The sequence below is a fragment of the Falco biarmicus genome, chromosome 1 (genome assembly GCF_023638135.1).
Source record: "Falco biarmicus isolate bFalBia1 chromosome 1, bFalBia1.pri, whole genome shotgun sequence".
Taxonomy (NCBI): Eukaryota; Metazoa; Chordata; class Aves; order Falconiformes; family Falconidae; genus Falco; species Falco biarmicus.
Window position 1 is genome coordinate 103,970,872 of NC_079288.1, and position 26,463 is coordinate 103,997,334.

General features: G+C 42.4%; 2 protein-coding genes across 4 annotated transcripts; one reads left to right on the top strand and one right to left on the bottom strand.

Moving 5' to 3' along the window:
- The first annotated feature begins 1 nt into the window (after position 1).
- GTF2E2 (general transcription factor IIE subunit 2) lies at positions 2-26,139 on the top strand. 2 transcript variants are annotated; one of them, XM_056355642.1, is made up of 8 exons: positions 8-110; positions 670-836; positions 12,662-12,753; positions 13,293-13,400; positions 15,168-15,350; positions 15,823-15,916; positions 24,132-24,247; positions 25,277-26,139. In XM_056355642.1, exons 2-8 carry the CDS (start codon positions 674-676, stop codon positions 25,394-25,396), a joined length of 876 nt encoding a protein of 291 aa, XP_056211617.1. In that variant the 5' UTR covers positions 8-110; positions 670-673; the 3' UTR covers positions 25,397-26,139. The 2 variants fall into 2 exon arrangements, with proteins under 2 accessions (XP_056211608.1, XP_056211617.1); XM_056355633.1 differs by lacking the exons at positions 24,132-24,247; positions 25,277-26,139 and adding an exon at positions 20,714-23,224 and having other exon boundaries at positions 2-110.
- Positions 3,100-10,780, bottom strand: SMIM18 (small integral membrane protein 18). 2 transcript variants are annotated; one of them, XM_056355710.1, is made up of 2 exons: positions 10,282-10,780; positions 3,100-5,996 (listed from the first exon to the last, which is right to left on the bottom strand). In XM_056355710.1, exon 2 carries the CDS (start codon positions 5,949-5,951, stop codon positions 5,658-5,660), a length of 294 nt encoding a protein of 97 aa, XP_056211685.1. In that variant the 5' UTR covers positions 5,952-5,996; positions 10,282-10,780; the 3' UTR covers positions 3,100-5,657. The 2 variants fall into 2 exon arrangements, with proteins under 2 accessions (XP_056211685.1, XP_056211677.1); XM_056355702.1 differs by having other exon boundaries at positions 10,286-10,778.
- Positions 26,140-26,463: the final 324 nt, after the last annotated feature.

The following is a 26,463-nucleotide window of genomic DNA, read 5'->3' on the forward strand; positions in this document are numbered from 1 at the left end:
TTCCGGGGCGGGCCGCGGTGGCGGCGGCGCGGGGGCTGCCGGGAAGGCGGCATGGCCCAATAGGCGGCGGGCGGCGGCGCTCGGCCTGCGCCTGGTGCTGCGGCGGGCGGGTGAGGCGGCGCGCGGGGGCCGGCGCGGGGCGGGGGGGGGACCGGCGGGACCCCTGGCCCGGCGGGTCCAGGCGCTGGTAGGGGCAGGGGGGTTCTGCGGCCTTGGGGAGCGGGGGGGTGCTGCTCCAGGCCCCCGTCCGCCGGCGGGGCTTCGCCCTGTCCCGCGGCGCCGAGGGGGCGGCGAGGGGCGGGCGGGCTTCCCCTGCCTGCTGGGTGCCGCAGAGCTGCGTGTGGAGGCCGGTGCCTCGGAGCCGAGCGGGCGGGCTCGGCGGCGCCGCGGCGCGGGGTTGGGCCGGCGAGCTGCCCCGGCGCCTCCCCGCAGGGCTGTGGACGTGAGGGCTGGTTGGGAAATGTCCTGCTCCATCCCCCCCATCTGCACCCGTGGGGCTCAGGTGGCGTTTTGACACATCACATCCTCAGGCGTCCCGGTTTAACTTCAAAGTCCGTGCACGGGAAAAGAAGGATACGAACAACTTCATAAACAGATATCCCCACTCTTAAATGTCTTACTGACTCGAATGTCTGTTTCTTGTCTTTTCCCTTCTTCTTCTCATGACAGAGCTATGGATCCAAGCTTATTGAGAGAGCGAGAGCTATTCAAAAAGCGTGCCCTCTCCACACCGGCAGTAGAAAAACGTCCAGCGCCATCTTCTGACTCCTCTTCTTCAAAAAAGAAGAAAGCAAAGGTAGAGCAAGGTGGCTCATCAAGCTCAAAGCAAAACACAGGTTGGTGGAAGTCTCCTGTTCAACAGCTGCTTAATGTTTTCCACTGCGTCTAAGCTGCGGTTTGTTAGCGTGAGTCAGTTTATCTGTGATTTGTGTTAGTGGCCATTGTCATTCTTAGATTACCACTTTTTGTTAAGAAATTAACTGGTGCTAAGGGAAACCCCACTTTTACTAATACATATATGTGTCAGGCCTCGTCCTGTGACTTGTTTGCTTGTTACTCAGTTGGAGGAATCGCCGCTACCAAAATAATATTTCATATGAAGCTGAGCTTTGGTGTGTGGATTTCAGTGCTTGCTGGGCCCACCGGACAAGCAGTAACAGCGGTCTCATTCTTTTCTCTTGACTTTCTGGCAAGAGAGCACCTAAAACTTTATTTCGTTAACTGTAAGTCATAGGCTGTCCATCCCTGAGATGGATTTTGTGACTTTATGTTTCATCTAGCTGGCATATTGTGATTAGCAGTCGTTCTTGTTTTACCTGGGAGCTAATCTCTGTTTCTCAACACCAGGGCTTCTGTATGTTTCTGTCTGCTTTGGTCAGGAGTTTCCTGAGACGATGGCACTGATAATGCATCTCTTAATATCAAATAAGCAGTGGATAAAGCAACACCAAAATGGTGGGAGCATATGAAAAGTGCAGCACCTGGAGCCGCAGGGAGAATATTTCTGTGCACACAGTGGCATGCACTGTGTTTGCTTTTACAGCGTGAGACGTGTAATTACACGTGGGGGGCCTTTTCAGTTCTCTGAAAGTACTGACAGTTCTCGGATGCACTCTTGATGGTCAAATCAGATGTCGGGAGATACTAAAACACAAAATACTCCACTGTGCAAACTGCTTGTGTGCTCGTATTTTGAATACCACGTGTGACTGTCTTCTAAACTCCGCAAAAAACAATAGCGCTGAAAACAACAGAGAAAAACTTCGAGGATGATAGGAGGGGTGGAGCATCTTTTGTCTGAGGGGATGTGTAGGGAATTTGCGTATGTATCTCCAGCTTCTTAGGGCACCAAAGTTATCAGCCAGACATTTTAAGCTAAATGAAGGGAGGCCAGGTTTCCACTGGTCCCTTTGCCACGCTCCCCTCTCCAAATAAAACAAAATACTACGTGGAATATCCTAAACTGCATGTCCTGAGAGAGAGCAGTTTGCTGGGAAACAGGGATGGGGAGTCAGGAAGAGGTCAGACAGTTGAAATGTGAGTCTGATCTGCAGGATTTGAGTAGATATGTGGCCAAGCAGCAGAACAGATAAAGAAAGTGTAATTTCTTTTCTGTGGTTTTGTGGCCTGGGTGTTTATTTAAGTGCTTCTGCAGCTGTCAAATGATTAGCTTACACAAATAGGAATGCGTGATTGTGAGGAAACATGCTTTATCTTTCATTCTCCTGGCTTTGTTCCAGACAGTATCAGATAGGTTTCAGGGCTTCTGTAACACTTCCTTGCAGAATGAGTTCAGCCTCCTTTCATGTCCCCCTGGAGAGCATTCACTAACTACTGCAGAAGCAGCAAGGATGGAAGAAAATTCATGGAGAGTGAGTGGACCAACTTTCTCCCTCTTGATCTTGGGAACTGACTCAGAGCAAGTGTTCAGTCTGGCAAGCGACTAGACAGGTTAAGCAGCTGCAAGCAGCACAAATAGCCCCTTGATGGTGCAGAGTCCAAGTCCTGTGCCTCAAACCCCACTTTTTCTTTGAATCGCCAGATGGTTAGGTGCCTGTTGGGATGTGCGTATGTCAGAGATGGGTCCTGGGGAGGTGGAGTAAAAACCTGATGTTGAAAGAATTCATGTCCCTGTGTGTGTCATCCCCCTGTCCCGTCCCCCTCCATCCCTCTGTGTTCCCGCCCATCCCCCATCCCACCTGAAGAAACAAAATTAAGATGATCGGTCCTAGTTTTGTTGTGTAGTGACCACAAAGACAATAAATAATGTCACAGTCACAATGAACATGTATTGAGATTGATAATCTCTGGCTGTGTAGCACCTGCAGGTTCTCCTGTGATTCTATGACTCGGAGAACCCACCCTTGTTGCTTTTCTGGGGAGGAAAGGTGTAGAATTGTGCTAATCTTCAAATGACTACATAGCTAAATCTGGCCTGTGTATGAAGATTTGTTTTAATCTTTCTAGTGGGAACAGCTATTACTATGGTTATTCAAAATTCTTGTTCAAACAAGTTACTTGAAAAAATTCAAAACTGCCTTGTTTACTCAGTTGAAAGTAGTAACTGGAAAATAAATGAAATAGATCGTATCTGTTTATTTATTTTTATTAATGAATAGTAAGTTGTGGCTGAGGTCTTAGTCTTCATCTTAAGACCTTTGTCGTGATGGTCTTAGCCAACAGTAAACAAGAGCTGAAATCTCCAGAATCTGTTTCATGACTTAGTCTACATGTGGGAAAGAATCGTCCTGAGGCGCTAGGGCTGTGCAAGGGGAGATCTTTGCCTTCTGTTCCTTGTGCAGACACCCAGCCCCTTTTATAGATCTGTGAAGTAAGTAGCTGGAATGAGTCCCAAGATTTTTCATTGCGTGTGCTTCTCAGGAAGGCATAAGAACTCAAAGGCAGCATAGCAGAGGCTAGCCATGTTATTTCCTGCACACTGCCTTCTTGTGTGCAGCGAGGATGAGTGTTTTGTGGGAACGCTGCAAGTGGCTAGCGGCCCTGTTGCCATTTGGAGCGTTTGCTTTCAGGAAAGAGGCATGTTAATTAATTCAGTGTGTCCCGCTGGCTACTCTTGCCTGTTAGAGCAGGACACCAGTCTTTCAGGGCTGACACTGTCAAATACAACAGAAGTAATGAGGCATCCACCCAGTATTCCTGAGAGCAGAAGGCATTATCATCACTAACATTATCTTCATCATACACCTTGGTGTGAATCCTGAGTGGTCTTGTACCTGTGGTGTCAGATTCCATTAGTTGTGCTTATATTTTGATTTTTAGGTAAAAGCATTCTCTGCATGTGGGACTGGTACTGGTGAAACTTCACTGTAACAAGTGTCTCTGAGATGAATGGTTGCAGCAGCCGTTGCGTTGTTTTCTGATTGCAGGAGGGAGATGGCTTCTCCAGGTGAATCACTGGACTAGCTGTGCAGGTTAGTAGTGGCCTGGGTATCTGGTGACTCCCATCTTGCCAACCAGGAAGAACACGAGTTGAGTTAGCAAGTCTTTCATTGTGTCCAGGTCTTCTCGAACTTCAGCATACTGAACCTGATAGGGGGAGTTTATATACTTTAAAAAGAGAAAGAGGTAATTGTAGATACTGGTGGCGGCACGAAGGTATTTCTGACACTAATAGACTAAGATATCAGTGTTGTAGGTTACTGGTCTGTTTGGCCATTAGGTGGGTTTTGTTTCCCTAATGACAGGAATATTATTAGAATTTTATATAGTTAAATACCTTGTTCCACATGCGGCTTTGGTCCGGGATGTTTCTTGCTGGCCTGCTTCTCTATGGGTTCAGGAGTGTAAAAGACTTACTGGGCATTACTGATGGCCACGCTGTTGGATGCTGTTTTGACAGTTATAATTTGTAACTGCAAAACTTTTATGGTTTTAAAAATACATAGATGCAACATGTCTACGGAAGAAAAATCATCTGGTGAGCTAGAGGCCAGTGTTATGTGGTCGGTTTGTGAGGGAGGCATGAGTGTGAACTCTCTGGGCTGCGTCAGCAGGCTGATGAAGGAAATGGAGATTCTTTTGTGCAAAATGAAGTCACTTCTCGCTGTGTACCCATCCTGCCATCTCTAGCACAAGGCCTATCCTGGTGTGGCCTCCTTTGTAAAGCATGTCGGCACCCAAAAGCTGTGGGCAGGCTGAGTGAAATTACTGTCATCGGTGTGGAAGGTCTGCGACCTGTCTGCTTGTGTTCCTTGGCAAGAGCTTGGTCAGTTCTAATTCAGCTTTGAAAAGTTAAGATAGGGGTGATATATCCAGCATGTCTGACTCCCTGTAGTGTTGTGGTAGTAAGGCAGCAGCCTTGAGGCAGAAAAATGTCCCTGTTTCTTCTAGACCATAGTACCACTATAGTATGCTTTTGTGGAAACGTGTTCTTCAGGTAGTGCATTAGTTGCATCACGACACCCAGAAGTTGTTTAAACAGGCTGAATGCAAAGTAAGGGGAGAGTGGTTCTCTGGAACTGGTGAAGGGGAGGGAGAAAGGGTCAAATTGTACCACAGGAGGTTAGAAAAGACTATTTTAGGGAAATGTTTCCTGTTGGCATGCTTTTCCTCTCACCACCCTTTCTTCTAAAAGTGAGAAACCCGTACTAAGAAGATCTGCCAAAGCCAAGAATTCACATCAGCCTCTCCTGTCTCACGGGATCTCTTGCCACTCAACCCTTCTATTCTGTATCTTTTTTTCTCACCCCTTGTATGTCTCTCCTGCCTCTGTGTGGAGGACACTGCTCTGTCTTTGCACTGTGAATGATCAGATTGTTGAGCATTTTTATAAACATTTTCTCCAGTTAAGCAACATAGTTTTATGCATGTTAGGCAACATTTGTTCATTCGGGTAGACAAAGATCTATACTAGTAACTCAATATAAACAACAAAAGTTCATTTAAAAACAAAAAATCTTTTCTTCCCCTGTAACATTGCAACAGATCATCCTTTTGCTAAGCACTCGGAAAGCCTTTGCCAATTACTCAAGTTCACATCCAGAGATAAAATGATAACTGTTGCTGTTACATTTAAGTAAAAAAAAAAAACAAAAACAAAACCAAACCAAACCCATGTGACTTGCTTATTCGTAAGGTACAAGAGGCTTCATTCAAAGGTGTTAAACGTTCTTCAACGTGCTGATGCTCAGTCCTTCCTACACCACCTCTGTTTCATGCTTTCTGAAGCTGTTCATCATTGCTCTAACAGGATTGGGTTCGTTCTCCAAGTCTTTCACAGTTTTATTTTTCACACAGCAGCAACAGTCTAGCAGTTCATAGAGGAAAGCCAACACCACCAGAGAAACTACAGTAAAGATGAATATGATGAGAATAATAAAGCAGGCAGTGTTCCAGTTGTCATGGAAAGGGTAAATTTTTTGCACTTGAAAGCCCAGATACTGGGAAATGGATGTAGTCTCGTTCCAGTGAGTGGTGTTGAGGGTTGCCATTCTTGAAGAGTTCTCTTGGCGTGCTCGCTCTCACGGATTTGGGAGCTGAAACAGAAAAACAAAGCTGTTGAGGACTCTTGATCAAGAACATGCTGTGATTTTTATCCCAAACTGCAAGAACTTAAGCTCAGGCTTAGTGCTCAGACCTCCTACAAACATAGATTGTTGCATACTCCTATTTGTGCACAAAAGTATCAAACTCCAAATGTACAGATTTGTGATTTGTCTGGAATGTTTATTTCAGTGATGACTAGTCCATGCATGCATCAGTAGGGTAAACTATTCTGCAGTGGGAGAGCTTTGCTTCTTTATTTCAAGTATATGCAAAGGCAAAAAGGTTACGAAGATCATTTTCAAGGTATACAGTGGTTTCAACGACCTGTTCATTGTTTGTGTTGAGGTTGGTACTTGCACAGTGTGAAAGCCCTCAGCACTCTTTTGGCATTCTTAGAAAAACAGGAGATCCCAGTAGCGCCCTCCCATACCTGAGTGATTAGAACTTACTACATGTTAATGTCTTTGGAGTTTGTTTGCTTGTTTGGGTTTTGGGTTTTTTCTCTCCTATTAGGGAGAAAGAAAGAAATCACTCTTTAAAAAAATGTGTAAGTCCTAAGTATTTGGAGGATGTTTCCAAAGAATGGAACTGAACTGTCAGTCATTCTTCCTGTACAAAATAACAGTCCTGGTTCCTTAAATCTCATTATTTTTAGAGTTGCCTATTAGCACAGTCTTGTTAACTCTGCAACATGCCTTTGACTTCAGAAGGCCAAATTCCCTGATGTGTTCATTCCCCTGCTGTTCCACTGTTGAGTTGAAGTTTGTGCTCAAGAAATCCAACTGCTTCATGCAGCTGCCTGAATGGCACTGAGCACCTTTGGGAATCTTGGGCCCGCTCTTGGTGCCGTGATCGTTAGGACTGATAACAAGGAAAACTCAACCCTTCCTGAAGAAGTCTGATTTCTTATTCTCAGCTGCATTCTCTAGGCTTAACTGCTAGAAAAGGAATGTCATCGTGGTCCAACACTGTACCCAGCAGAAGAAAAGACTGCTTTGTGGTGTGGGGGAGAGATGAAACACGTTGGCTTCAGCCTTTGGCGTAAATGGTATTGCTGTCCAGATGTGCCGTTTCGGAAAGACCTTTGCACAGCAGTGTGAAAGTAGGCTATGCTTCAGTAATTTCTGTAGTATATCTAGAACAAAAAAGCAGTTTTGTCTGTCTCTGAATGTTTCTTTGAATTATAGATAAGTACACAGGTGAGGTGTTTGGCAATAATATCTTCACAGTTACACATCTCTTTTTTTTTTTTTTTTTTTTTTTCTTTCCCCCACCCCCCCACCCCCCACCCCACTTTCCTTCTTTCCTTTCCTTCTTTCCCTGACATTGCCTCCCAGAACTAAGGGAACTTACAGTGCTTTTGGTATATTACCTAATATAATAAAAAACATCCAAGGAGCCACAGTAACTTCTGGTTACCTGTTGTAGCGTACTGTAGGATGCCGTAATAACCTTTTCATCCTTCAGGCAATTTAAAACTGGGTGTGGAAGAAGGAGATTGAGTCAGATCTCCCTCTTCTCTTGAGGAAATAGCAAGGAGTTTTTAGGTGAAACATGGTGGTGAGCAGCACTGACAGGCCAGCTGGTGCCCCACGTCAGCCCCTCGGTGAGTGCATGCTGGCTAAGGGACAGGTTGCAAAATGTGCTTTTGTCTACTGGGGCGTCCCAGAAAACTTAGTATTATGAAAGGGGAAGAGGGAGACAAGATGGTAACTTCACAGAAATCTGGAGTCTTATTTCCATCCCTCAATGAAAGATTTTTTGCTTTGGACACAAAGCAAAACCTAGCTAAGTTCATTACAAAATGGTGCTGGCTACCCACGTTTAGCTTAATTTCATTCACTAATCAAAACTACAGAACAAAGGGGTAATGCTGATGTTTTGTTTGTTAAACTGTGCTCACAGGTCATGCTTTAATGAACCTTGCGTATCCCAGCAATAATTCTGCAATCAACCTCTTTAGACAGTGAAAATTACAAAATGCCTGAATAAATGGGAAGTGACAAAGGCGAAGTGTGATGGTGTCTACTAAAACAGATTACTTAAAGCAATCTAAGCACCTGTTGTTGTTTTTGAGGCATTATTTAAAAAAAAAAGGATGCTGTGAAAACCAGGATGATGCAGCCAAACCAGCTTGCAATTTATGTCTTATTTTTATTGTTCAAATATTATATATTTTGTTTGTTATCCTTCTGCCTTTAATGGTTTTAAATGGAACTGGAACAGCTTTGTTGTTGGGAAGATATCTGGCATTAGTATTTGATACAGACATTTATTGGAGCAGTTGCAGAAACTGAACAGTTTCCACTGTTAAATCTGTAATTGAATACACAAATTTGTAATTGAATATACAAAGTGTGACTGAGATGGATAGGATTAATTAAATGGTTGGTTGGTTGGTTGTCTTTTTTGTTTAAAAAAAAAAAAAGTTTACAGAGCAAATCCAAACTAAAAATACTCCTGAGCTGAGTTGGGTCCTGGCTTTGAGTGCATGGTTTGGTTTGGGCACAGTCCACGAAGGAAACTCAGCTGACCTGTTTTATGGAGCTAGAAGTCAGGAGGAGTTTTGAAGGGGTGGTCTGAAGACTTGTTTGGAAATCTGTGAGAGAGGGGAGGGAGGTTGAGTACAAGGATTTGGAGTCACCTTTGAGGAGTAAGTCAAACAGGTTTTAAATGTATATTTTAGATGGCAAAAGAATATTCTAGGGAAGGCAAGGAGAGGAGTTTTGTTTTGAACTTTTTAAACAGATTTCTGAGACTGAGGATTTTGTTGGAACTTGTTACATGTCAGTTGCTCACTCTGTAAACACCAGGCACAAAAAAAGAAAGAACTATTTCTGCTGACAGGAAATTTGGTATTTTAGTCATTGCTAAAAGTGATCAAGACTTGGGGCCACTGGAGACACTGGACGTGTTTGCATTGTGTAGCAGGGACCCTTTGCTGGCACAGCTCCCGGCGAAGGCGGTAGCTCTGTTCCCAAGAGGAGAGGAGCATCTTCAGCTCAGCATGGCTCCCCAGGCAGGAGTCCCTGCTGCTCGGCTGCCAGCGCAGTGCAGCAGCCAGCCCCTTCCCACTCCACAGCCACCATTAGGGCAGCGGGTTGCATGGCATAGAGAAGCTCGTCTTTATGCAGGAAGGTCGATTTTAATGCCCATGTCAGAGGTGGTTCATGCTTCTCAAGGAGGATGATGATTTCTTTAGATTTGAATGAGGCGAGGCAGATAAATATCAGCTACTCATTGCTGCAATTATTAAAGTACAAGACTGAAGTAGCCACTGCCGAGCCTTCAGAATTAACACAGCACTAATAAGGTTAGCATCTTTGAAAGCTGTCAAAAATGACCTGGTTTCATGCAGTTTTACTGGTTTTGTAAGGGCACAATTTAAATTCATCTTGTAAGCCAGCCTGATTTGAATGCAATTCAGCTATTGTATGTATCCAAAATGCAGCGAGTTAAATATTTTATGAATTGGTTTCTGTGATATCTGCATTAGGTTTTAATTTAGAAGTATCATCGTCTTTAGACACTGCAGAGGAGCAGCTTTATTTAAAATCGTATTCATGGAGCAGAGGGAAATGACTGGCAAAAAATCATTTCAATGCAGTACTGAGGAAGTCTTGTTTCAGAAACCACTGAATAGACATCTTGGGGTAATAGCATTTACAAATCTCAGATGGATTCTAACCTGCCTGTTTGCATTGTATTGATCGCTGCTCCAGTATTTACAAGGATAATAATATGCAATGGGATTTTCTTCCTACCCCAACGTACCAAATTTCTAGAACAGGTTTCTAGCATAGCCACGAGCATGGATCTCTTTCAGGCAGCCTAATTGATACGGTTTACAGAATACCCACTTGGGAGATACATTTCTTGAATTTCAGGTTTAGCTGTCTTTGTTTTAAGGAAAATCCTTTCACTGTCATTTCTGTAAAAACATATAGAATCAATTACAAGGAATGTGAGGCTACAGAAAACAAGCTACCTCCCCAGTAAGCATGAAATCCATTTTGTTTACTGACTCTTGGCTTGGTGTATTAGCTCTTCTGTAAGATGGAGTGGTCATCAATTTTCCATTAGTGCACAGATGGTGAAAGTGCTTGTCTGATAGTGCAAGACAAGCTCCTCTGCATTCAGCGGAATAAAACCCTGCTAAACCTAGAGAAAAATCATTCTGATTCTAAGAAGCTTTTTACAGGCTTGTAGGTTACAGGCATATTTTCTTTCAGTAATCAAGATAAACCTAAGACAATGTTATAAAATGATACACACCTACCTCTTGTCTGAAAGGATGCTGAAAGAGCGCTGTTCTGGTCCCTTTTTTTAATGCAGCCTATGGCACAGCTAAGATGGAGCTTCCCTACCATTGGCCAGAGCATGATGCTGCTGACAACTTCCTTTATGCTCATTTGCATCAAGCCCTCAACCCCAGGAGTAAATCATTCATAAATTTGACTCTTACTGTCTTGAATAAGAAACAAACCCCTTCCTGCTCTCCTTTTCGGGATGCTTTTTTGCACATGATGAGCTTGTTAGCGGAGAAGCGTGCCGGGACCGCGACGGTGGCTGTGACCCTGCTTTGCTTTGCGTTGGAAAGCAGCCGGTCAAGCTGTGACGTTTGAAGTGTTAATATCTGTAGATTTCCAGCTTCACCATGTGGTTAGATTTACTTGTCATGAACTGTGGCGGGCTGTAGCCTGGCAGATTAAACAAGATAATCTTCTTGATTCAATTGATGGAACAAATATGTGATAAGTCATCTTAACTATTTGTTGTACATCTGAATTTATTTTGTTCACTGTAGACCTCTTGTTACATGTATGGATTTTTTTATTTATAAAATGTCCTGCATAGATATTAGTTTTTGATGATTAAAAGGAACCCTGTAGGGGAAAATCCCTACAGGCTGTATTTTCAGGGGGAGCTGACCTTTGTTTTGTTCTCTTTTTCCATCTTCATCTAGTAACCAGAATGAAATGTTCTTCTGTAGCTGGAGTTATACTGATTCTTCTACGTTAATTTTAGAATTGTCGTGCTATGTAAAGACTCTGATATGATGTCATATAATAGCTTCACAATTACCAGTTGCCAAGTTTTACATCTGATGTTTGTTCCTTCAGCATTATGTTTTTGACGATACTAGCATTGGTTTCCATGAAGACTTCCCCATAATTATTGAAAGTGGATTTGTTTGAAATTTGACTACATCCAGAATTCCCACTTCATAGTTGCTTTTTGTAGTGACTTACGGATCAACTTAGAAGTAGGCTAAGATTCAGTGGGAAGGACGTGAAAAAAATACACCTGAAGCATAGTGACTTTGGAAACTTTATTTGGAGTTTCCTGCAAGGAAATTGGCAAGGGCATCTAAATTTAAATGCAGTGCAGATGTGGCAAACTTTCTTTCAGCCTGCTGCTTACTCGGTGGAGGCAATGGGCCTTCGTCAAACATCTTAGGTGCATTTTCTAGACTATTATTATCTTTTTTCTCTTTTTTTTTCTTTCTTTTTTCACCATCACAAACCCCAGAACACTTCCATTCCTTATCTCCAGTCTCATCCATATCCTCCAGCTGCCCAACAGAACAAAGATTTTGCTTAGCAGCTCTGCTCAGCACCCGCTGCAACCTCGCCCTCAGCTAACGCACTAAATTTTAATTGTTCTTTTCTCTCCCTCAACTGATTTTTCCACATAAATAGTAGGAGCTCAGTATCTCTGAGATACCTACTGTCCTGTCAAATGTGATTATAAATCACCAGTGGATTAAAAAAAAAATCCCTGTGATGACAAAGAGGAAGTGTTGTTTTTCTGGAGTAGCTGAAATTCTGAAAAGCTGTTACTATTAAGTCTGAGCAACATTATGCTGGTAATGGGCCTGTGGCTTTTGATAGTGGTTTGTAGATATTTCTGTTTAATGTGCTGTGGTAATAGCTAAAGTTAATAAAACGGTCATTAACAACCTTGCAATAATTGTTGAAACAAGCTTTACACAGTAGCAGACATCACCATACATTAAAACAGAACCAGACTTGACAACAGAAGGGATTCTGAATTGTTGGTTCCAGTGCTGCAACAAGTTGAATTGTTCTGAATTTGTGGTTTTTTTTTAATAAATTCTCCACTAGAGCTACTTTAAAAAAAGTAAAATAGTCCAGCACCACAAACACAGTCTTCCTTTACCTGGTGTGTAACCACTGAATACCTTTTGGGAATAAGTTAAACTTTTTTGCGCCTATCTCAGCGCGAAGCTATCAGTAGAACGAATCGTTGGGCAAAAATGCAGCACATTATTTCAGCGTGAATTAATGTAGCATAAATAATTATGGTATGTTAAGCCACAGAACTAAACATGTACTCTTATGGTAGTAATGCTGCCATTACTTCTTAAAGGTCAAGCCCCAATAACTTTATATTCATGGAGCTCTGTTCGGAAGTGTTCCAGAGCAGTGTCTGCTGACAGGTAACCGTGGGGCTGTATCAACACATGTGCTAGCATGGAGTCCTCTGAAGGTGGCCGCTCCTGCAACACGCATTTCTGTTCATAGCTGTAATTCTGAAGGCTATGGAAGTAGCCTGAAAAAGAGATGGGAGTGCAGAGCCAACAGGGTGTAGCTGAAAGCGTCGTTTAATTGTTTATTTTCTTCTTGTGTAGATCACAGCAATGGATCATTTAACTTGAAAGCCCTTTCAGGAGGCTCTGGCTACAAGTTTGGAGTCCTTGCTAAAATAGTGAATTATATGAAGGTATGGTATTTTGATGTAAAATTATCATGTTTTTAAATGCTTGACTTATTTATTCCCCTATGGTAGCTAAAAGATGCTGAATATTTCAAACTCTAAAGTTCTTTCATTGCAAGAGTGAGAATTTCAAGAAACCGCTGGCTAAATGAAAAATGCTGTCAGTAAACAAAACGGTCAGTATGTTATTCCGTTACTGAAATCCTGCATATTCCAGGTCACTTCAAAACCGGGATATTTTTGTTTATTTGCAGTAGAAATATGAACTGCAAAATTCTGTCAGCTTTTAGGATTCATGAGCTATTTATCAAAATAACATGTAATTTGGTGCTTGACAGATGACTTCGCCATCAATTTCAGCTGGTATTAATTTTTTTTCCTCATATTTTCAAAAGCCCTGAATTGAAATTCATATGCTATGTATACTGTATCTGTTCTGTTTTGCAAAATGTCATCACGTTATACCAGTTTTAGTTACTTTATGATATTTGAGGCACTGAATAAAATAAGTATATAACCGTAATAAATACTATTTACTTTTCCAGACTCGGCACCAGCGTGGTGATACGCATCCATTAACCCTAGAAGAGATTTTGGATGAAACACAGCATTTAGATATTGGACTCAAACAGAAACAATGGTTAATGAGCGAGGTAAAGAAAACATATGTTTAGATTTTTAATTAGAGATAAAGTATTATGGTAAACCTGAATTATACACGTTTATTTAATTACAAGCTCTACAAAGATACAATCCCCCCTTTAAGAAACTACGCTGATTCACATGTCTGTCTGTGGTGTACCTCTTGCTATTGAGGTAACTGTGATGAAAGTTATTCTGACATTTTTAAGGACCTGTTAGAATTGTTACACAGAGAGTATATTTTATGGCAAGTGAACTTATTCATTACTAATTTTATATAAACAAGCTGTTTTTCTTAAGGAATTTTCGGTTTTAAAATATTTCAAATTAAGAGCTCTTCCAATATTGAGGATGCTAAATTAACTAAACCAAAGGAGTATGGTGCAAAATTCATAGGCTTGCATTTCTTTGTTACATACTGAAATGAAGAATTCTGATGCGAAATTTATGTCTGAATTTGTGGGATGATACATCTGCAAATTCCAGTGCTGGAGTTCATTAGGTCTCACTCTAGATGCTCAGTTTCATTCTTACAGTTCACTGTAACTTGCCACCGTATTCATCTTTGTGCTTAGTTGACCCAAATGTATTTGTGGAATTTCTAGATTAGTAAATCAGCATGATACCATATTTGGGATTTACGTTTGATTGGTGTACTGGGTTGTGCTCAGATCATATTTAAAATCCTCACAACAGAGTAGTAAAGGCTGTTCAGGCATGGGAAAAAAATCTCTACGTGGTAACACTAGGATGGTTTCACTGGTACAGCCTGTAGCATTCCTTTGCTACCAGTACTAATATTCTGGGGTACCAAAACCTCCAATCTGGCAGTGCTGGTTGTGATGGAAGCTTGACTTTGCTGAAGGCTTTCACAAGGTAGCCCCGGGTTGTTTCCATAGGGAACCAGAATATCAAGATGAAATGAAAAACTCCTCCCAAGAAGTGTATATAAAATTATCACTGAATTGTTACTGGATGGGAAAAGGTAAACAAATATCCTGCAGCACTAGAGTTAGTTACCTTCTCTGTTACAGGTGTTTTCTCCCTCCTTTCTTCTTTCTGTCTGTCTTCTCTTTCTCCTTTCAGGGTCAGGCTGGCATCTGCAGAAGAAACTAAGTAGAGTTGCCCTCTGTTACAGGTGAACTTCCATTGTGGTACTGGCTGCACAGCAAAACTGATTCGGAGCATAGCTGAAATCATTTCAGTTGTCTGTGAACTTCTGCAGCTTCACTCTGAAGCTGGCATAAGTAAAAGCCTACTGTGCAGGAGGTCTGCTCTTCTCAATTTCTTCTACAGCTGCTGGTGCCAATTGACAGCAGTTGGGGAAGACTGACTCCTGTTTTGTTCATCCCAGGTTAATGCCTTTCACATTCGTAACATCCATACGACCCGAGCTTGATATGCTGAGTTGTGCGTTTGCACTTTATATTCAGCTGAAGCACACTTTTTTGCATCCCCTCTTTTTTTTATTTTTGTTCCTTTCTCAAAAAGGAACGTGTGCAGCTTTCTGCCATAAGAGGCTTCATGGACCTTCAAACCCAAAGGCATTAAGTGACTGGTGTTAAGCCTCTTTTGGTGCTTTGTGCTTTCTGATGTGGCGAATTATGTCTAGGCTGGTGGATCTAGGATCCAAGGATTTAAAATGCATTTCAAACTCAAACCTCCAAACTGGCAGCTGTAACGCATGGCTGATGTGCCTAGCTGCTCAAAAGCACGCTAGAAAAAAAGTACTAGCATGTGCTCTTTTTCAAGGTTTAAAATTTATGTCCCTATTACAGGCTCTAGTCAACAATCCGAAAATAGAAGTTGTAGATGGGAAGTATGCTTTCAAACCCAAGTACAATTTGAAAGATAAAAAGGCTCTGCTCAGGCTCTTGGACAAGCATGACCAGCGAGGGCTGGGAGGAATCCTTTTAGAAGATATTGAGGAAGGGCTACCCAATGCACAGAAAGCTATAAAGGTGAGTAGCACACGTCTGTGATTCGGTGAACCCATTCCAGTTTGCTTTTTGAAGGGGAGGTAGGGACTAAGAGAGAATTTTCTCATGAGTTGCTTCTGTTCTTTTGATAACTCAAAGCTATTTCAGAAACTCTAATATTGTAGCTTCGTCTGTATTTCATCCTTTACTTTCAGATTTGGCCTGATGTCTCAGCTCAGCTGTCAAAGTTCTTTCTCAAAACAGACTCTTGATCTACCACATTCCAACTGTAGGGATTTAGTTCTGCTTTTATACCTTGATCTCAGTCCTCCGTATCTCATAATTGATTTATCGTCAGCATCCACTTTGGATGCTTTTCATTGCCAGTTACTTTGCTGCTTCTCTATAGTTTGTTGTGCTTTCTGTAGCACAAGATTGGCCTCTTGTTCAAGTTGGAATCCTTATCCTTGGAAATGAAGTGATTTTGAGTTGTTCTTTTGCATTGGTTTTCGAGGCTTTAGGGGACCAGATCATCTTTGTTAATCGCCCTGATAAGAAGAAAATTCTTTTCTACAATGACAAGAGCTGTCAGTTTACTGTGGATGAAGGTAGGTGCTTGTTTACGTATGTTTCCATGATAGTTGATTTGAAATCATCTTCAGTATCTCTATGTGCAAGCAGTCTTTTAAGGTGGTAATGAAATACCGGGTATATCCGATACCTGGCAGGAGAATGGTTCATTTTAACACAAGGCTAACGAGACTAGCCAGTGAGTTCAAGGGTAATATCCTCTGCTTTATAATGGTTACATTGGAATGTGGCACAAGGAATCCAACAGTTCTCTTCAAGTGCAGCAGTACAGAAGAGACTAAAAATCAGCTGACTGACTAAAATGGCATCTAACATTTTGGTGTGTAAAGGGCAGCCAAAAAAACCCAAAAGAATGGCTTCTGGGTGCAAGTTTGTTGGGTTTTATTAATCACGTGCCTTTTGTTGGTGAATGTGAATGTGATGAGAGCCACAAATGGAATGGAAGGAGGAAGCCAACAGGGAGATGTGAACAGAAGTCCCAAGAAGGGGTAGTTTACAACTGGGAGGAAAGCACAGATGTAGGGTAGTGCTGCTGCCTAGAGCTGGAGTGGATTTGGGATTTCCAAAGTTCAAGGTGTGTTTTACTGTCTGACAAATAGTGGTAAAATTCTCTGGTGCAATGTGCCTATTTATGCACAGAAATCAATTGCACAAGTCAGGGGGTGTTCCAGTAATGACATTTATGTCAACATCAGATGCTTGTAAGTACAGAAAGGAGAAGGCAGTCTGTGTCAAAAGATCTTATTTTAAATAACTTGACGACACCAAACACTTTCTGTTGTTAACATACTGTTCTTGTAACTTGCTACATAAAGCCATCTTAACACAAAATGTCACATTATGGTTAAAAAAAATAGGGAAGAGTTTTGATAGAAAATTGAACTGCTGTACTTACAGGACCATAGGACAAAGCATAAAGCTCTTTTTTTCTTTGACTAACTCAAAGAGAATCTTTATTTTCAATAGAATTAAGCAACTGGAAATGTGTATCATTAACTTATTTGTTATACCACACATGTACTCTCACTAATAATAGCTTTCTTCCACAAAGATAATTAAGTAGTTGTGACATCTACAGTATTTAAAAATACAAAAATAGTTTCAAAATATTGAAGTGAACCTCTCTCTTTAGACCATAATTTCTGTCACTTGATAGTGGCAGTCAGAACTGTATGTGAAGTGCAGAATTACAAGCCTTCAGTCTGCATTCACTGGGGAATTTCTGGCCTCCCCAAATGCCTATGAGTTTACCATTAACACTGTCATCCTGTTCAGATAGTGTCTCCTCAGTCCATCAGCCCACAGCTTTTAGGGATCTGAACATAGTCAAAACATTTAGAAGTCAGTGCTGCTGCAGTGACTGTTAAGGCAAAGCTTTTAAATTTTTCACAGCTACAGGTTGTGTTACAGTCATGATTGCTGATCATTTCTTCGTGTGCAATTTTTTCCAGATAACTGGAACCCAACCATCCTAAAAGAGTTATCAAAGGGAGATCTCTACCCTTTTGCTCTTAGTTTGTAATAACTCCAGGATTAACTGTGAAATTTAATAAAAGAGCACATTTTATTAAGACATAGCAAGAGACATCTGCCATCTCTTTATCAGGTGCTGGTATGAATCTAAGGCTGTTCATGTCCAATACACGGTATTTTAGTATGCCCAGCACTGATCTTTGTTTAGGAACAAGCAGTGCAGTCTATTGCCGCGAAAGGGGGAAAAGGTTAAAAAAACCCCCACCTTTAAAACCCCTTCAAACAAAATGCCTAAGTCGTTTGGCTCGATCTGCCGATGAAGGCAGGCATTTAAGCCCGCAGTGTCTTAATGACGTTTTGTAGTTCGAGGTGGCTTTGCTTGCTTTCATCTGCAGGTGGCAGCATGTTCCCATCTGATTGGAAAGGGAATTTTTTATTTTTTTTTTTTTTTTAGTTCTGTTCCTGCAGGGTTTTGTTTCTTCTTTTGGTACAGATGATGATGCTTTGTTCTGAAAGGAGGCAAGAATACTTTCTCTTTTGTGAATTTTGTGATCTGCCTGTGTATGCCACAACTCTTAAAACACCCCTGAGTGGGTTCACTTATTGCAGCTGGAACGGGTCGTTTTTCCAACCATGTTATCCTGTGATGAAGGAAAGCCATCCTTCCGGAGCAGTTTTGCTTTATGATTCTTCCAGAGTACCAGAAGCATGTCTCTTAGGGAGTCGTTGGCAGAATTGTCTGCGTACAGAATGAGTTATGACACGTTTCTGCATTAGCGGTGCTATTTCAGCTCATTATCTCCAGCAATGTTAAAACAAAGTTTTCAGAAGACTGCAAAATAAGCCTTGGAAGTGTTGTCGAGGCTTTTTGATCTAACAGCTGATGACAGTTCAAAATATGTTTCTAGTTTAATGTTTATCCTTAGAAATAAGGGCTCTGCGCTCCTCAGTGCGTGATTCTGCCCGTATGACACACTCCAGTTTTGAACAGAAGTTGGCTGGAATTAATATCCTTTAAAAGCCAGGCGTCTTCTCCCACCGCTGTCTGAGCTCCATCAGTATCAGTGGAGAAAGAGGAGCTGATGGGGCAATTTGGAGCTTGCTGTCTAAAGTAGTGGAACTGCTTTCTGGCAGTGCCTACCTCTGCCCTTGCTACAGTTGTTTTGCTGGCTGAACAAGCTTTTCTTTCTCCCCTTTTGAAAATAAATCCCAGTGTACTGCAGCAGTGGTGCAGTACCTATCTGTCGTGATCTCAAGGGTACTGGAGAAGGTTTCTGCAGTAAGGAACGTCTTTTGTTCTTCCTTTTATGTGATTAGCCAAGGAAGGTTCAGATTGCATGTGTTCCTTCTTGACTTCCTGACTAATTAATCTTCTGTCAGTAGTGTGTAGCTGAAAGCGTTTATAAAAGCCGGGCTAGATTTCAGGTGCTTCAGCCAAGTAAAGCACTGCCTTTTTGTGCTGGGGCTAAGCACTTTGCATGTGAACCAAGCTTTCACCCCGTGCTGCTGAATGCTGAAAGGCCAGTCGGATTGCTTAACTGTTAGAGATGGTATCTTTCACATCTGAATGCAATATAGGAAACATTTTAATGCCTAAAAAAATCGGGTACTTAATTATACATCTTTTTAATACTCTTCCTAAGCACCTTTGAAGAGATTTAAAGAATGGCCAAAGCCTCTTAAATTTAACAGTATAAATTGCTTGGGATCAGCAATGACTTATAGCTCTGGCTTTGAATTCCAAGGTGGTCCAGGAGCAGCACAGACTTAATGTCAAGCATCTTTTCCTTCTGGTATAAATCTAGTCCTGTGTTCCCTGGGACTGTTAGGAAGCAGGACTCCGTCTTCCCTGCTACTCCGTTGTTTCTTCCCTTCTGCCCTGTTATTGTCTGTTCTTGTCTTGCGCTTGGATTTTGGCTCAGCTCAGTGAAGATTTTTAAGCTGGTTTTAATCTCTGGCAGATTTTATTACCAGTGTGCTGTAGCTGTTTATCTCGAGAAGCCATCTCAACCTTTTTGCAAGAGCAGGTGAGGCAGTCAGAAGTGCAGGATAAGCTGCACTGAAGTCACCATGCAGCCATTTACCCATGACTTTGTTCCTGAAATGTAAGCATTTATAGAAAGGGAGCATGTTAAGGATATAATCACTCAGGGAATGTCAGCACAAATTGTTTTCCTATATGAGGCATCTTGTGATGCAGTAAAGTTGAGGTGACTGCATCTTTACCCCTTGGGTATTTCAAGGAGAGAAGGTGGTGTTTGCAAAATCTTTGTTATGCTACCCTCTGCTTTGTTGTGTGTTGGTGGCTGCTGGTCAGAGCTCATTGTTTTCAGTCTGTGCACACAGACATCGTGATGCTGGAGATGTTAGCAAACATCTAAACCAGCCTTTCAATCAGCTTTCGGTCTCATTCCCTCCTCTCATTGCTTGAAAGACCAGAAGTTAGCTATCTGGAGGAGCAAGGGAGCAGCCTGCAATGTGAGCAGATTGTCAAGCTTCTCGAAGCTTGATTCTGTCAAGCTTCTGCTTCTGAGTTCAAATATTTTACTGATTGAATTGCAAGATGTTGCATATAGGATTTGTTCATTGTCCAGATGAGACACGAGGCACCTGCCTCTGCTCCTGGGATCACACCTTTCTGCCTCTCCTGGCGAAGATCTGCATTGGCATCAGGACTTAAAAGCTCCACTGAAAATGCGCGTGGTCTCCTTGAGGGTTCACAGCACCTGCATTGCTTTGCCCAGAAACTGTCTGGAAATTTCTCCCCAGGGGATTTTTTTTCTGGGCTCTGTCTTGTCTTAGCAGCCTAAGCAGTAGGAGGAACTGTCAGCTTGCCTGAATGCAGCCTGCTGTGGCCAGGTGAAGCCTTACTGTCTTGGCTGCTGGACAGGTTTTTTTCCTTCCATAGATATTACATGCTTGTTCTGGCTGATCTATCAAATAGTTTAGTGCTCTGATAGAAGAGTCTCTCACCTTTGCCATGCTCTGATGGTGTAAAGATCACCTAGTTGTTGGCAGGACATGGAGAAGAAAAATTGAATGTGTCTGTAATCGTAATGGTTAACGTGCTCCGTAGGAATGTGTGCATCTGAACCTGTTTTCCATGCCTGGCTGAAGCAGGCCAGCATGTGCTGAGCTTTCTGCTCCAACAATCCCCTTCCCGTTCCTCACCAGTACCGAACTCCCTGTGCCCTGTCCACAGAGAAAAGAAAGACTCTGTGAAAAATGGACCTGGTATATTGAAACTATCTCTAGGAACTGCCTTCTGTTGCTGTTGTCTGCTCTTCAGACACATCAGCTCATCACAGCATTTTTCTTTCTGTCTTTCCTCCCCTCCACAGAGACAGGCCAGCCCGCTGCATCCCCTGCCTGGCCAGCCAGAAGCATGGACGCTGCTCCAGAGGTGGTGGAGCACAGTAATTGGGTCATCACTTGCCATTTCCTCCTCCCTGGCACCTCTCGTGAGCTACTGCTTTTAAGGAGTGGTGCCCCCCTTTGCTCAGAGCCACACAGCAAAGGCCAGGGTGGCAGGATTTCAAATTCCCCTCAAAGAAGTTGGAGAAATTTCTTCCTGTCTTGGGTCAAGGGTATGAATTTTGAGGTGCAGAAATACCACAGCTACAAATGGAGACGGTTGTTTCTTGAGAGCTGTAGTATTGCCAGCTTTTGCCATAGGTTATCTTATTTCAGAGGGGATGTCACAGTAATTCGGTATACACAGTAGTGTATTCCCAAGGTCTAAACTTTAACTAGCTCATAGGGGCATAGTCCTTGGAGACTTCTGAATAAATCTGACGGGTAATGTGGAAACGGTTCAGTGCCAGCCAGGCAGCTGCTCTCTTTCTTCAGTTCTTGCATTTAGCTCAGGGTGTGGTGTTAGACCAAATGGGTTTTGTGATGAGATGATAGATGCATCTCCTTTCCCCTTTAGATGGCACCCTAAATGCAAACAGCTAGTATGCACAGCCATCTGAAGGGTGGCAGCTCTCTGTTCTTCTCCACCTTTATCCTGTGGTTTTAGTTCTGAACCAATTCTTTAACAAGCAATATTTCTGCAGGGGGGACTGTGGTGTTGTGCCTCCTGCCTTTCCTAGGCAATAAGGTATTTTAATGCCTTACGTGGAGCTTCAGCATGGGAAGAAGGTTGCCGTAACTGCAATCAAAGCAATATTGCTGAAAGCAGCCTGATTTATGAAGGAATTTTTGAATGGAGTTGCAGAATACTGTCTAGTGACTCTGGTGGGGCCAGTTAGTGGATTAAATTATCTGGATGTAAAGTCCATTTTAGCTTTGTGGTTTTCATTCTTGGTGACTTTTATATTCATATTTCTTGGCCAAGTTTAAAAGGTGAATGAGAATCTGTAATGATGGTATAACCGCTGCATTACAAGAAATGCAAAATGCTGTGGTTAGATATTAACTGTGATCTGCACTTCTGTGCATGTTGATCCTTGAAGAACTGACCATTTGTTTTCTAGTGTTTAATTTTTCACTTCTGTTCCCCAGAAGAATGTAGACCAGTTTAACCTTAAGCACCAATCCTCAGCCTTTCCCCCGCCTCCACCCAGGCATATTTGTCTGCATATCATGAACTCTAAGAAGGAGTTTATGTGTTTATTATCTGTGTCATTGTACATTACAAACATTATCTGTGTTTGTAGCAGAATGTTACAAATAAAAGGACACTGTCCTGTGAAAGTTCAGAGTTATCAAGTCTCTTATCTGCTATCACCTCGTGTACACGTGCCTGTTGTGCATCTTGGAGGACTGACCTGCATCTCTTCAGCTTCTGCAGCAGGCATCTGTGCAGAGCCAAAGGCAGGATAGTACAACACAACGTTAAAAGTGTCTCTGGCTGGGATCTGTTTAATAGTCATGCATTTATGTGCAGCCTTGTCACTTCACGCATGAACTGCACAAACGCATCATTTGAAATATGGTTACTCACAAAGTGCTATAGTGCGTTTGCACCATCGTCTGATTCATCTTCCCAAGTGCCATGCTGGGTCTTGGTGTCCAGCTGAGTCTAGCTTGGGTGCTGAGGACAGAGAGGGGGCATGAACAGAAAGGAGATAGCTTGAAAGAGCAATTTTTGCTCAGTCTGGAGGATGCAATAGGACCCTTGTGCAGGCTTCTGCTTGTAAGACTTGATCTGAGTGCTCATCGCTCTTGCCTGTTCAGCTTTGATCATAACGTAACCTTTTCCACCTGCCACAACAGGATTAGCTGAGAGATGATCCGCGATAGTAGGCACTGCAAGCTATTCCGAAAGCCCGGAATCACACTCAAAATGGATGAGCAGACAGAATGTCTTGACTACAGCGTCAGTCCTGGCATTCAGCTATCTGAAAACTACAGTTTTGAGTGATCCCGCTGTGCTGTGTAGTCTGTATGAGGAACAGGCTGCGCGCTATCTCCACGTAACCCAGAGCGGTGTTTGGACAGGATTTGGTTCTCTTCAGAAACGCTGCATTACCAAAAATGAACATTATTGTTGTTCACTGGCAAAATTCCTTTCTTTTGTTTCCTGAAAAGCTTGAACAGCCCCTTACTGTTGGCAGTGGGAAGAAAAGAAAGAAAGACCTGAGACTTAAAGCATGTGCTTTCATGGAAAAACAAGATGCATTAGGAAGGGAACTGGTCCAAGTGCAGAAACCAAGTCTGTTGGGTACACCTTTTGTAAGGTGCCGTTTTCTTAGTGTATCTAGAGCAAATATATCTGGCAGACCGTTATCACTGGAGTGTTTCATCGCCTGCTGCATAGGACAGCTTCTTCAGCATGCAGAAGTTGTGGTTGTTTTGACAACTGTATACTAAATTTATCTGGAAATAAAGGGAAAAATTTAATCTTGCGTTGCTATGTGTGCCTCGTGTTTTATTTATAGTTTGTTAGCCAAACCTGCTGACAGGATATATCTAACTTACTGCCTGGGGAATGAAGGGAGGTGGGATTGTACCAGCCGCTGCCTGGAGAAGGCATTCCAGAGGCTCTGTGAAACTTTACATGAGGCAGAAAGTGTGCAGGGAGATGGCAGCTGCTCTAATTAAGACTTACTGTCTCTGTCTTCTGTACTGCTGCTGTGGCTTTTAAGGTATCTCTCTTCTTTTTAACACCAGAGGAATTTTAGTAATTTATTATCTGTACAGCTTGGTATGTATTATATTACAGTATAAACGAGCTTAAACCCACTGTAGTGAATGTCTTGAATCTTCAGTAAATTGGACTATGAGATGACAAGTCTCCCAAGACAGTGGCAGCTGAAGATGCGTAAATGAAGTTGCCATTTATGGTTAGTTATTACCCTTCACCAAGACCTTTTGAACTGAAACTTATAAAACACACTGACAGTCTAACACGGCTATGGAAATGCTGGAGGCAAAAAGAGAGACTGTAGCAAATTAGCATTAAAAGCGCAAGTTGTCTGTGGGTGCTCCTGATGCTGGAGCGCACTTAGTGTGGATGAGAATCAGCTCATTTTTTTCTGTTAAGTGTTGGGGGTCGTTTTGTTGGCTGGAGGTTGTGGGTTTTGTTGGTTTGGTGGTAGTTTGGGGTTTTTTTTGGAAGTGCATCTGGCATTTGGACTGGGTAAAGGCTGTGCTAATTAGGTGCCTGTTGGTAAGGACTGCTGCATCTGTATGGTCATAGATGGACATGCCAGAATACTTCAGCATTTGAAATCGTCTGTTTCCCTTCATGTGGGAGCTTTGCCCAGGGTTTGTTCATTGGGATATAAAACGAGGGTTTGTTTGGTGTTTCAGAATTTCAGAAGCTGTGGAGGAGCATTCCCGTGGATTCCATGGATGAGGAGAAGATTGAAGAATATCTGAAGCGGCAGGGTATTTCTTCCATGCAAGAAACCGGACCAAAGAAAATAGTAAGAGATACAAATTACAGATCTTTCTAGGAGATTCCCCCTTCCTGACCATGCAGTGTTAATTCCAAAACGCATTGGTGAGCCTATGCACAGCTGCTTTGTGTAGCTGGGGGACGTGTGACCAGTTTTAAGAAGCTGCAAAAAACAATGCTGTAGCCAGCAGTCAGTGTTTTTATAACTTGTTTAAGCCAGTGTAATCCAAGCAGCATCAAGAAGAGGGCAAATGCCAGAAAATCCCTGCGAGATGCGAAGTGGAATCTTCTGCTTGAAGCTGTGTGATACATTAGGAGTAGAAGAATAGTTACTTTTCTGGGAGAGGGCCGGGGGGAGTCAGTGTTTTAAGTTTTTATTTTCTGCTAAATAGCTTTTGAAATCCTGATGGGAACCGTGTAACGTGCTTTTCACCACACACACACTGTTCTCCAAATTGTGTGCAATATGCTTGTGTTTTACTGGGAGGCCAAAAAAGCTGCAAGCTCTCCAAAGATGCTTTCTTCCTGGCTCCAAACAATTCTTTTTTTACATTTATTTGTATGTGATATACCATGTATTTTCTCTTCTGCACTTGACTTCAAACTGTCCTTTCACGAGAGACTTTCCATACAGAACTTACTCCTCTTTCTGCTAGTCACTACGCTAGACGCTTTAATGCCTGTCGGCATGTAGGCACTCTTCATGGGTTCCTTGTATGCTAAATCTGTCTTTGAGCATGGAATTGTGGATAGAATTATGGACCTGCTTCTGTAGGTGCATGGGAGTTTTTGGAAACTTGACTTGTAAACACAGCTTTACCTGCTGTGCATGGGGTATGGAGACTCTGCTCTGCCCCTGGGGTCATCTCCCTGCCCGGATTTGAATTGAATGGTGTTGCAACTTGCAAAAACAAGCAAGCACCTTCTCCATCTGCCCACCTCTGGTTCAAGCAGGGCTCTTCTTCGCAGAAGTGATGACTAGCACAGCGTCACACATCAGGTCAGATGTCACAGCTGGAGGGCAGATCTTTTGACGACTGTTTATTTCTTCTTGTAGGCTCCTATTCAGAGGAGGAAGAAACCCGCTTCTCAGAAGAAACGTCGATTTAAGACTCACAATGACCATTTGGCTGGAGTATTAAAAGATTACTCTGATGTCGTTCCTGGCAAACAGTGACCAGTTGAATTCTGGAGCAAACATGCATTTTTATACAAGTTTTTTGCCACTCGGGCTGTGTCTGCTCGCAGACAGACTGACTGTATATAGTAATGTGGTGATGTGTTTCCCCCATCCCAGCAACTGCCGAGATGAAACAGGTCAGTTTAAGAGCAAGTGCAAAGTACCGAATTTAGAGTTTAATTTAATTAGCTAATGGGAAATGTGTCTTTAAGTAAGAGGTTCTTACTAGTTGCCTCTTGGCATAGTGATAAATGGTGCTCAGCGTGTAATGCAGTAGTTCCTGTTCAGTGCTTAACTCTACTTTTACATTGCTTAATGAGTATTTACCTGGAATTACATACAAGGGGCTTTCTAGTAGAATTGAATACAGCATTTGTTTCACCTGTTTCAGGAAAACCTTTTCCTAAAATAACCGCAGGCAAGTTTCTTTCACAGTTAAATACACCTACGATTTGTATGCTTCCTTGCCATGGGACTGAGCTTTACTGGAAGTTGGTGATACCTGAGACTCAAACTCAAAAAAAAAAGCCCTCTCCCGAACTCCTAGCAGGCTGCAGGATGGCAATGCAGCTGTAGCTTCCTAATGCTAATCAGAAATTGCCCTCAGCAATTTCTTGTCACTATAGTGGATGCCCATGTGTTGCACGGTTCTACTCTATGAACGGGAGGGAAATAAAATGACAGTGTAATGCTGAAGCATTTTTTTTTTTTTTTTTAACTAATAAACTTACAGTGCTGGTTTCCAATGTTGCTTCCTTAAAAAATAAGAGAATCAAGATCTTTCATGCTTGTTGGCGTTTTCCTTTTCAAGGAGGTAAAGGAGTCTTTGCTATATTTTTATCTTCTCAATGACTTACTGTTCTGGGCTAACACTATCATCTTTTTATCATTCTTGGTTGAGGAGGGGGGAGGAACCACCTTAAATGAAAGCTCCCTGTAGATGCCTGATGTTCTTCTGTGCAGTACAGACTTAGTGTGGAATGTGGCCAAATTATGTCCTCTTGATAACTTATTTTTATGTACTGAACCAGAGTCAATCAATGCTGATATTGTTTTCATGGCAC

Bases quoted from the DNA above. Each gene is read 5' to 3' on its own strand.
- GTF2E2 (XM_056355633.1), top strand. From the start codon at position 674: ATGGATCCAAGCTTATTGAGAGAGCGAGAGCTATTCAAAAAGCGTGCC. The intron at 13,401-15,167 runs GTAAAGAAAACA...TCCCTATTACAG, and splicing joins AACAATGGTTAATGAGCGAG to GCTCTAGTCAACAATCCGAA. The intron at 15,917-20,713 runs GTAGGTGCTTGT...TCCCCTCCACAG, and splicing joins TCAGTTTACTGTGGATGAAG to AGACAGGCCAGCCCGCTGCA.
- SMIM18 (XM_056355710.1), bottom strand. From the start codon at position 5,951: ATGGCAACCCTCAACACCACTCACTGGAACGAGACTACATCCATTTCC.